Genomic DNA, 12,139 nt, shown 5'->3' with positions numbered 1-12,139 from the left:
CTGAGCTTAGTCAGCTCCTCTATCAAATGCTTAGCTTTAAGTTCTAGTAATTTTGTCAAAAAGCCAGTGAGAAAACTCATGAATTGTATCTGTGTTTAGGCCTAATTCTTCAGAAAAAGAAGATGAGGTAGAACAGACACACAGCCAGAAGCAGCTTTGCCTAATTTATCCGAGTCAGAAAATAATGCATTTAACCAAAATAAGAACAGAGTTGATCAAGTTGATCCATACTTTTCCACATTTTCTCTGCTGGAAGCTAGAAAAGTAGCATTAATATGTTCTAATCAGGAAAAAAACCCAATAAAGTAGATCTGATCATCTCTCTGTAGACTTAAATCTGCAACTGTTTGAGCCTGGTCTATAAGGTTACTATCATTCAGCTGAAGGTTACCAACAAGGACAATCAAGAGCAGTAACTGATTTCCTTCGTATTTCTAAGTCATTACAATTCAAAATAAAATGGTTTGTGTAAGTAAACTAAAAAAAAAAAGTTAGTAATTCTTCTAGAAACACACAAGACATGCCAGGCGTGGTTTAGTCCATGGAGGGGGCTAGGCAGGGGAAGAAGTCACTGTAAATTTAATCTCCAGGCTTGAGATAAACTAAGTAACACTATATCTGACATTATTTATGAAATTACAAAGATTCAATTGTTATCTCTAGTAAGTGATCAAAGAAAACACAGATGCTGTGATTTCTCTCAAGAAAAGAGGGAAACTTATATCGAGATACATTCTGTAACCAGTACAGGTATTTTGACTATATCTACTTCTGCTGAGCAACATATTAGACTGTCTTTCAACTTCAGCAATGAGACAACTTAAGACACAATACCTTATTTATTTCCAAGGTTAACAAAGACTCAGCATCAGTTTTGGCCAACTGTAGCTTGTTTTCTGGCACATAAAGCTCTTTCACCTCATAAGAGGCATCCACTGGTACAATGTCCTGTGTAAAAGGAATAAACAGAACTTAATGATTGCTCAGAATGCTTCTTGGACACGGAACACGTGGTCAAGAAGTAAAATTCTAATGTTGCACTACTCTGTAGCAAGAGTTTATTCATTAAATAATTTTTAATCATCTAAAAACCAGCACTGTTCCAAGATTATGATATATTGCTAGCCAGGCTGCTGGCTTGAGTAACTAAAGTGAAACATTCTGACGAGATTTTTTTCTGAACCTTAAGTACCCCATGAAACATTTACCTAGTAAATGTTTAACTGTTGAATTAAGCACAGTTTTTATGACTTAATGCCTACATTATCTACAGCAGAAAGGCTCTATGCTTTTACTCTTGCTAGAGAAGTAAAAAAAAAGTTTTCAGAGACTGAGCATTTATAAATATAAGTCATTCACTATACAACGTATATTAGAATTGGTAACATGGAGGTAAAAAAAAAAATCTTTCTCAACTGAAAGTGGTTAATACAGAAGCACAAATTAAATGTATTACCTACAGCTAATGACAGAAGACCAGTGTCCTAATCTATACACTAACACTTAGAACATTTAAATGTGAGGCCATCTGTGCATATATATGTATATGCAATGAACTGAAGTCTAGTTTTATAACCAGAATACCACAGAATATCAGGTTTTTATTTGAAAAAAATATAGTTTTTCTCCATGCTTTTTAAACAAGACATTCTCCACAAGACAATCCACAATGCTCAAGATCTCAAACTTCTCATAAGATATGAATATAAGGATAGAAATATAATTTATTTATTTTTTTAAATAAAAAGGAGAAGGGAGAAGGCCATCATGATAAAACTTTAAAGAGTCTCCTCTGATGAAAGATGGTGTAAAATGTCAAAACCCAGTCAAATGTTCCAGTGATATTCAGTAGCAAAAAATCGGTGCAAAGCAGCTGACAGTTCTTTTTAAAATATGTTTTTCAGAGTTTTGGAAACTTTTGTAAAGTAATGTTTTGCTTTTTGAGGAAAAAAGCTCACCCTTACAGCAAAGTATATACAGATGTATAATAAGAATAAAGAAATAATCTTTATTTTTCCAGTATATGCAGCCCAGAGTAAATAGGTATGCCTGTAGAACACACAAAGTTTGCCGAAGAATTTTAAAGCACTTATCCAAGCATTTATCAGACATTAGGCACTACCTCCATGCAAAGTAAAACAAAGGCAGTGGGATGATGAAAGTAAGTGGGAGATAAAATAACTGCAGGAGTAAAAAGACTTGGGGAGTCTCACTGGCTGTTACATCATTCATCCAAAGACAAATGAAAGGAACACAAATTAAACTAGCACTTCGAAATTGCATGTTATGAGGAAAAGCTCAGTCCATTACATATCAGACACCATTTGGGAAGCTGATTTTATTAGACAGTAAGTTAGGACAAAACCTGCCTTCTATTTTTTCTGCCTGAGCAGCAGCATTACAGCCCAGGAGAGTAGCAGCAGACTCCTACCACAGCAATAAGCCCAGAATCAAATAAAGGTATTGCCTGCTGTAAAGAACAGCAGACCTTACAAGCAAAGTATAATGACGGAGTACACATTATGCTGCTTCACAGATTCCCCTCTGGATCCTAGTCCATTACCATGCTAGAATGTCCTAATTTTACAAACCATCAAAAGCTTAAAATAAGTGTGCCTATTAAAAAGGTCTCTTCAAATATTATCCTGGTTTTAGTGTCCCACTAATGGGCAAAACAACGGAGAAAAAGGTTTCACAACGCAGTTTCTGTCAACAACCTACCTCATTATAAGAATATAAACAGCTTGAAGACAGTTATAGCAACACTGAGTCAGACATTTAGAGAATTTGTAAGATTAGTAAACCTAGACTCCCTTGCAGACATAAAAATGGTATTTAAAACAACTCCTTAAATTAAAAAAACCAAAAACAACCAAAAAACGCAGCAGTAAGAGGAATCTATAGGTCTTTAAACTACGAATTTTAGGAAAATGCTAGGTTAGCAAGCCATCTAGTGACCACTTTAAGGTAGTAACTTTACTCAAAGGTCAATTCTACCAAAGCATGTTTGTTACGCAACGTTCCTCAATATTTATTATTTCTCAGTGCATTCATATAAACAATGGCAAAATAATAATAAAAATATACTAGATGCTTTATGGGAACGTGCCACCTCAGACTGTGGTGGTAGGCTCTTTGCTGATGCTGTCTAATGTTCTCAACAGTCTGTAAGGAAAGGGCCTTCAGGCAACTTTCTGGTAGATGGGCATTCACAAGTGACATCCAATTTACATTAGTGAACGACTAGTCTTATAAGTTCATATTAATTGATTTGCGAGGCCACTTAATTATTTATATATGAAAAAAACAAACCAGAGGTATTTGCTTGACTGTAACAATCACTGAAGTTTTGGTACCTACAGCTTGCAGGGAAGTTTGTCAGTACTTTTAAGTACAGGGAAAACTGACAAGTGCAATGACAGCCATGATCTTAACAGAGAAAGGTACGATTTTCTGGACTGAGGGCCACTTCTCTGCCCATCAGTTGTGTTCTATCACTTTTTTAAGTTCACTTGAACCATAGAAACACTCCTCCTCTTGTGCCAACAAGAGGAATTTCAAGAGGAATTTCTGACCCTAGCCATTCACTGCTGTTTCTCTCAAATGTGTAAAGACATCCTTTACACATTTGTTTTCATCAAAATGAGTCATGTTTAGCTTACATAATATATCTATATTGACCTAAATAATTTTTACTGAAAAAATTTAGGAAATACTCATAACAAACGTATCAGTCAGCAGATCTAACTGGATGATTGTTGCCTAACTGGAGTCTCTGCAATTAACATGGAATGGCTCTGAACCAAAACCTTGTCTGTGCCTTTTCCCAGAATACAGAAGCTAAAAAACAAGAGAAGAAATAAGTAACAAAAATGACACCACCACAGTATTTCAAGATTACACAATTCAATGTAACTGAAGCTTGTTCTTTAATAACAACTCAAAAATTATACATGCTTTTATTAATTTGAGCTACTGAAAACAATTTCTCTAACATTAACTTGTATATTTTCAGAAGAAAACAACCACAACCAAAGCACACCTACCTCAAAAATAGGAAATCCATAATTTAAAATACAGGAAGTTCTGCTTACTTTCCTAAGCATGAGAAGAAATCAATGTTTTATTGATGTGGGAATTACAGAAGTTGAATACTGAGGGGGGGGGGTTAAATTATGCTTAAAAGCTTATACTCATTTCTGCTCACTCTGGCTTACATCTTTACTGTTGTGTGTCTAAATCTTCATTGTAACAGTATAAATCTAAAAGTATTATCTTGCATATCCTTTACACAGAGTGTGGTTTTTTTATCCCAGCTTCTTACACAAAATAACTATTAACCTTATCAGAGAATCACAAAGGGGCTTCCGGAGGTCCAGCCTCCTGCTCAAAACTGATCCCAGTATAGCAAGCTGCTTGGGAACTTGGCCCATACAGTTTCGAACATCTCCAAGAATGGAGTATCCACAAACTCTCAGGGCAACTTGTTCTAATATTTGATCATCTTTATAGTGAAAGGCCTTTTTCCTCCTCTGTCTACTTTGAATTTCCCATGTTTCATCTCATGCCTGTCGCCCCTCATCCTACCCTTGTACACTTCTGAGAAAAGTCTTCATCTTCTCTATACCTTTCCATTGGGCTGCTAGAAACAGCAACAAGACCTCCTTTAGCCTTCTCTTCTTCAGGCTGAATAAGTCCAGTTCCCCTCAGCCTCTCCTTGTATGGCGATGTGCTCCAGCCCCTGACCATCTTAGTGGCCCCCTGCTCAACTCACTCTGGTACATCAATGTCTGTCTCCTACTAAGCGAGGGAGAAGGGCACAAACCTGGACATAGTATCCAGATAAGGTCTCAAGTGCCACATAAAACAGCAGAATTTCTTCTCTCGACCTGCTGGCTATGCTCTTGCTATTACAGTACAGTATGCAGTTGGCCTCCTTTGCTGCATGGACATGTATTTTCATAATGCTGACAAATGTTTTTATAATGCTGAACAATTTATTTCGGTTCTCTTGTATCCTCCTCAAGTCTTAGGAAGAGAGATACTTTGTTCAGTTATCAAAAAGGTGAGTTATTCCACACAATGTCAGCATATATAAAGGTTAAAACGTAGGCATGCTGCAAGTTAATGTCATTGTACTATATTTCACACAAATGCTCACTTCCAGCATTATAAACCACTTATAAAATCCCCACGGTCTGCACTTTGTCTTGTGAATCCTAGTCTTACCCAATCACCTTTTGCTGTATGTGTTTGGTTTGAAGTACGTCCAAACAACTAACAGTTGTATTCGTACAAATTTTCTGCTGAAACGATTTTGAAAGCAGGAGGAGACAAGAAACAAAGTTTCATATCAAATAATTACTCAGTACCTAGCTAGCAGCTGGGTATAATCAGTTGTGTCAAATATACTCTACTGAGTGCCTAATTTACAGTCAAATAATGAAAAAGTGGGCTGAAGACCTGTAATGCCTGCTCTACATGAACGTTACAGATATTAAAAATACTAAGCTCCCATGTTTGCAAGTTTCTCAATAAAAAAAAAAATACTGAAAGATGTTTTGGAGCCTGCTGTAAGTCATGTTGGTGATGAGGGTGATCACCCAGAGTATTCTTTGTTATCAAATTTTTGATAAGTGAATGAGGAACTACACAAGATTTAGAACTTTGCTCCAGAGAGAATCACTGTGTCGTTACAGTGATAGTTGCAGTATAATCTGAGGCAAAAAAAAACCAACAAAACTGAACAGATGTACAGAACAGCAGAATCCATTTCTACATATTTTCCAGGAACCACCAGCCTCAACTTTCACATCCTAAAACAAGAGACTGATCTTACAAACCACAGCAACAAAGAACAACCCCCAACTTCTACTCTGCTCCAAATTCTCACCACTCCAAAATACAGAATTTGAATACAATTGCAGATAATTGTGCGAATAAAGCTAGGAAATCAGTACTATAAGACACCATGAGGACCACCTTCCCAAACACAAGTATAATGCTAAGCTTAGATAAGAACTTGGCTGTAACTGTTGGGGGATGGGTGGGAGATAGAGGAAGGGACAGAAAGTTCATACATTCACAGTGGATTGATCTAAATAGTAGCAGAAGAGCATAATAGGATTCCAGTTTGGGGGGGTGATATTAGCAGAGCCGCCATATGTTAATGTCCCTAAGAATGGGACTTTTATACAAAGGTAGTTAAAAGTTTAAAGCTACCTACAGGAAATGCAACTTTTTCCTTGTACACTTTTGCACTTCCTTAACAATAAAGGTGGCGTTCCTGAGCTATGACTTCTTCAGAAAATATTTTCCAGGCTAAATATTGAACTTACTCCGTAGTAAGGAAATACGAACTTTGTGCAAGGGGCTAGATCAGCTATATTTGTTGGCAGGAAAAACAATGAAAACAATGAAATCTTTACAGCCCAACACCCGCACTAGGTTTGTCTGAATCCATTAGAAAATATCAGCAGATTGAAAGCCAAATTTATCAAGCTCAAAAGCCACACTGAGTTACAAAAAAAAAAAAGTGTGCAAGCACTGATTTGTACAGTACTGAAAACAGTTGGGAAAATGAAAATGAAAAAAAAAAAAAAAAAAAGGAACTTTTCATGTGACTCAGACTTGGTAGCTTTAGGAGATACTCATCAGTACCTTGCAATCTAGGTCCCTAAAGCGAACTTTGAAGTATCTACTGCATTTACATGCAAAGAAACCAAACCAGCTGGCCCTCAAAACCAAGTTATATGACAAAAGAACTTTCCAGATTCGACAGCTGCTTATTACTCCTATTTCTGTGTGGTTACCTCCTTTTTTCTTCCATTAACAATTGAACATGGTTTTGGAAAAGACCTGATAAATTTGTTTCAGAGTTCTTTTCAAATATTATGAAAAATTCTAAGAAACAAATAATTCCACTACCTATAAAAGAACAATGTTTCAAATTCTTGTTTAATAAACATATGTGTGTGTATATCTGTCTATGTCAACACACATTTATACAGTTCCAGCTGTCTTCTCTTTACTCACATTACTGTCTGAACTAGTATAAAAACAGTCCTTGAAATTCAAGGATTACCAATACTTTGAGCAGACTTCTTCCCAAAGTTTTTCACAGCTATTGAAACAAAACAAACATTCCAAATTATTTTTAGTGCTGCTGGCCAATGGTCTTTTTCTTTAGTAATCACAATGGATTATTAAAGAACACCACAGACACAGCTTGTTCCAACTAAAGAAAACCTACAGAAATTATATTCTCAAGATATCACTGTATTAATATGGCCTGAGAACAAGAGGTGCCTGTTCAGCCATGCCTTGGTTTCATTGTCTCTCATTAAAGTATGCAACCACTAAGATATCTTGGCATTCATGATACTGTTGTCTACAAAGAAAGGAAAAACAGTGCTAAAATGTGCCTTAAGCAAAGGACAGAGCAAAGCTGACTGGGCCAGGAGCCATTATTCGGCACTGCGTACCAAGTGTACCAATGCAAGACTTAGGGGATCACTATCTTGGCACACGTGACATTGGTTTCTACAATTATGAAACACACTGAATTGTTCTTCTGAGCAGGAGGTGCAGGGCCTCCCACTGTCAGGAACTGCCACCTCCCATAGGTAGGACTCCTACACAGCTCCCTCCTTTTTTCTTCCAAAAAAATATTCAGATGAGCATTAAGGTAAAAATCTAGAATTCTGCTACGGTTTTCTGTCTTATCTCCTGAGAAAGCAGTTATCTATTAACAATTTTCTTGAAAATTTAGATACAAGAGACTAAATCTCTCCAGACCTGTACTGACACAGAGGGTGAAAATTAACTCCATGCTGGCTACGTGATGAGGTCTCTTGCTTGTACCAACTTCAACACTTGGTGGAGCTTTACTCAAGCTACTGCCTACACCCTAAATTTCCAGAACATCCACCTCACAAAAAAAACATGAAGAACTGTCTGCTAGAGTATCTAAATTAAAATAATTGTCTGAAATGTCATCCCACTACCCACTGACTATAGATAAGAATGTGAGGAGACACATATCTTCTACAGGAAGATTAGCAAATTCTGGGGGTATGGTTTTTAAGATAATAAACCCATCTCACGGCTGCCTTCACTTTTAGTAAGTTTTCGGCTTGGGGTTTTTGTATGTTTGTTTTGTTTTCTGTGGGTGGTTTGTTGGGGTTTGTTTGTTTGTTTCTTTCTTTGTGGGTTTGTTTGTTTGTTTTATTTTAGGTTGGGTAATGAGCTGAATCCACTTATCAGACAACAGGAGGAGGCCCAGAGTCTTCAAAAGTGATGGTATAGATTGCAGGCATGAACAAGGAAAGAGACCTACCTTTTCAGAAGCTATGAACCATTAACTCAACTCAGCCATGTCAAGAGGATCAGCTTCCTGAACTGGTCATTACAAAAGTGCAGGACCACTTTTACTAGCACAAGAAAAACAGTGGAAACAAGGGAAACCAGACACAACCACAGCAGCCCCTATTTAAACCATCTCAAATTACTGTGTAAGTGCCTCCCTATCTCTTCACATCTGCAGTATATATTAATTTGTACGCTATAGAGACAAAGTAAGAAATTTCAGACTCCTTCAAATGCTAGCAACCAATTTTAAACTCAGCATTCATCATTGGTTCTGTAACAGAGACAGCCTTCTCTCCCTTCCAGTTACCAGTTATGATAATATAAATTAATTTTCCACTTGTCCAAATCATATTTCACTTAGAGATCAATGTTGTTGCAATGTTTAAAACAGAAACATGCAATAGGACAAGTTTAAAAGCTAGAATTTAAAGACGTATAAGCCTTTAACTCCTAAAAACTATCTTTGCTTTTACCAGCACATACATTCAGATTGCAGGCACAAATTCTTTGAAAAAAGTTACTAAAATATGTCTGTATTTCTGCTTACCCTTTCTTGAAGAAGTTCCACAACTTGCTGTATACAATCATTCACATCACAGGAATCAGTTTTCAGCACAAGCTCTGGTGCTTCCGGTTTTTCATACTCTGAGTCAATCCCAGTAAAACCTACAGAACATAAGACAAAAATCTTAACTGACTTTTTCCAAAAGATGACTCCATTTTAACATTGTTCACAAACAGTTTTCTAGACATAAACCAACACAACAGGCAAGAGCACAGAGTTTTAGCTTCCTTAATACAGGATTTCTTAGGGAAATCATTTTTTTTCTTTTAAGACCATCTGCTAATCCTACTACGTGACTGTATGCAGCACATACATAGCACTTTTTTGTTGGTGAAGTTATTTGATTTATACTGTGAATAAAGAAAGGAGCACTGGTAGAAGGACTGTGGACATCAACCCAGAGTTAGTCATCCATCAGCTGTCCTTCATTGTTAGCTGTGATTGTTGTTTTTAACACAAAGCCTGATGTTGAACGACCAATATATAAGTAAATTTACACTCAAGCCACCAAGCAATACTCTGAAGAGTAAGGAATTCCAACACCTATTACATTAGTTTAGCTAATATACCCTTCTTAAGATAGCTGTTAATTTAAGGTAGATATGTGTGTGTGTATTATAGTTATAATAACTTTTGTCACAGACCGTGCAAGCTACCAGTGACACTTGTTCTGGCCTACTTGGCTAGCAATCTGCTTTGAAACAGAGGAGATTCTGACTAACCATGCATAAACAAGAAGGAAAAATCAAGCCCAAAGACAAAGCATGTAAGCACTACAAGTCAGGTCTGCAGAGAAATATCAGCTGGGTTACAGCAACTGAACATCTGCATCCTCTACAATTGCAAATGAAAACATCAAAACTCGAGTTTTTCACTTCAGACTGAAATACTTTCAAAATTAGTAGCTTAATTCCCCATCTGAGAAAAAGATCAATTGCTGCAGTACCCCATGTGATAAAGAAAGGCCGATACCTGTTCCAAAACCTGTATACTTTCTAACTATCTGATTACTGGAGGAGTGGGAATAGGGAGCAAAGAAAGTGTCCCATTACTATTGCCAGGGAAAAAGACAACAACAGCTGCTGACATTCCTTATGAATAGGCAAGTTCATTTAATTTTCATCTTTCATATATTGGATAGATCATAAGATACAGCTACTGCTAGACCCACTTGTAGCTTACTCGGGCACCGTCTACCTCACTACCACTTCTAAAGTAACACAATAACATACGGGGCTTGTAAAATTTAAAAAAATGTTAAGGAAGTTCTACAGCATAAATAAGGATTCTGTACAGAACTATGTCTTTGTATTGTGCCATCTCAAGCCATCTTGCTTTTGATTCTGAGCAAACCCGAGTTCAGCCTTTTTTATTCCTGGTCTTCACGTTATATATTTAGTAGTACTATAAGTATCAAGCAACCATTCATGTGGAATGTCTTACATTTCTTGACTTTTACATCACTTTTGATTAATGGTGAGTTCATCATTACAGCACCTGCAAACTCAGCCCCTGAAAGTGATTACTTTAAAAAATGCTTTGCTTCTTAGTACAGGTAAAAAGTGCTATCATCAACCTCTGCAAACTATAATATAACACAGAGCAAAGCAGCGCTTGAAACAATAATTGCAATGAGTAATCACCTACTCAAGCTTTTTTTTATTGCAGGCTGTACTTAAATCTTCATCTGAGGCTGGGGATAGGAAATCATTTTCACGGGCAGTAGCATAGAACCCTAATTTCAAAATAAAAGTTAGTCTCTTCAGAAGTGTTCTTAATGGTCTTTACAAAAAGATAGTGATCATGCTTTACTTTTTGAAAGAAGTTAGTAACTCTTATTAATGCAATTCTTTGTAGACTTTAGAGAGAATCAGGCTCTTTTTTAACTAGTCAATGGACACACAAAGGAGACAGACTAATCCTCAATCATAAAAGCTTGCAATAGAAACCATGTAATCTGCTCAGGGTTTTTCAATGTGAGTATAGCCACTTTTGCCCTTGTAAGGTCCTATGCATTTAACTAGTCAGTTGCATGAACTAGAAGTCAATCCCAATTTTCTGCTCAGCCCTGTCCCCAGTCCATGCTGCTTTTAAGGGTGGTACACTCACAGACTTGAGCACGTCCACTTATGTGAAGTCAAAATACACCAAAGTTTCACTTATGTAGAGAGGATGTGACTACATCTAGATTCACCTTTAATTTCTCCAGCCCTGGCTTTCTTATAGAGTCCTTTAACATCTCTCTGCTCACAGACATGCAATGGAGCATCCACAAATACTTCAAAAAAAGGCAAACTTGCCCCTTCATGAATGCGTCTGGCATTATTACGATCCTGAAAGAAAACAGAAAGAAACCCTAAAAGATTGCCCACATATTCTTATTGTCTTTCTGCTTTAGAAGTTCATTTTAAAGAAGCTGATAGCAGAACGTAAATGAGTTTTCAAATTTTGAAAAAAGAAACATGATTTGATCAACTGATGCCCTGCAAGCTACATCAGTTTGGCTGCAGTTCATCACATGGTAAAAGCTGACATGAAGATCTGAGACCTTTTACATTAAGCTGATTTATAAAAAAAACCCAAAACCCAAAAAACTAAAACCCCAGGCATAGAGCGTAGAATTTTCTATACCTGCCCCTAACTTAGGGGTTACATCCCCAGCAGTTACATCCACCTAGCTCACTAAAGTCAGAGGAGTTATTACTACCTGCTGCTCCTGATATGACCACCCTTCTCTCCAGAGCACCAGATTTCCCTAGATTCATTAATCTCACAAGACTTGTATACTCCAAATAAAATAATATTTGTATGGCTTGCCAAGCATTGAAACAATTGGTGAACTTCATTTAGAGAACAAAAAGCTTTCAAAAAATCCACTAAAACCATCTCTTAGTAAATATGGTTATTTTTCCTCATATGTAGACTTCTGGTTTACTGCAGGATCTTGAGTTCCCTGAATTATCATCAGAACTGTTTGTACCACTATAACTGAAGAAATAACACCTTCTCATGCTCTGAAACGTCTGAGCTACAGCCCCTGGGTCATTCTTCAAGATGCTTGCTGTTCACACATCCTTTTTTGTCTCTCCCATCCATATTCTCATACACAGACAAAAAAAAGTCTTCACAAAACAATGTGAACATGGATTTAGGTTAATTTTCAGTATTATCTAATGTCACGTTGTATACACAACATGAAAAAAG

The 12,139-nt window shown here is 36.8% G+C and overlaps 1 protein-coding gene across 1 annotated transcript in view; it reads right to left on the bottom strand.

The window, feature by feature from the left end:
- Window positions 1-12,139, bottom strand: part of PAPSS1 (3'-phosphoadenosine 5'-phosphosulfate synthase 1) — a 49,190-nt gene that overhangs the window by 24,228 nt on the left and 12,823 nt on the right. Inside the window, exons 4-6 of the mRNA XM_049815464.1 lie at window positions 11,130-11,268; window positions 8,918-9,036; window positions 835-948 (exon numbers count right to left, since the gene is read on the bottom strand). Of these exons, the coding sequence (XP_049671421.1) occupies window positions 835-948; window positions 8,918-9,036; window positions 11,130-11,268 (372 nt within the window). The remainder of the gene's footprint in view (window positions 1-834; window positions 949-8,917; window positions 9,037-11,129; window positions 11,269-12,139) is intronic.

Source organism: Accipiter gentilis, chromosome 12 (genome assembly GCF_929443795.1).
Source record: "Accipiter gentilis chromosome 12, bAccGen1.1, whole genome shotgun sequence".
NCBI classification, from domain to species: Eukaryota; Metazoa; Chordata; class Aves; order Accipitriformes; family Accipitridae; genus Astur; species Astur gentilis.
The sequence above is the reverse complement of the archived record's forward strand: the minus strand, read 5'-3'. Positions and strand labels throughout refer to the sequence as shown.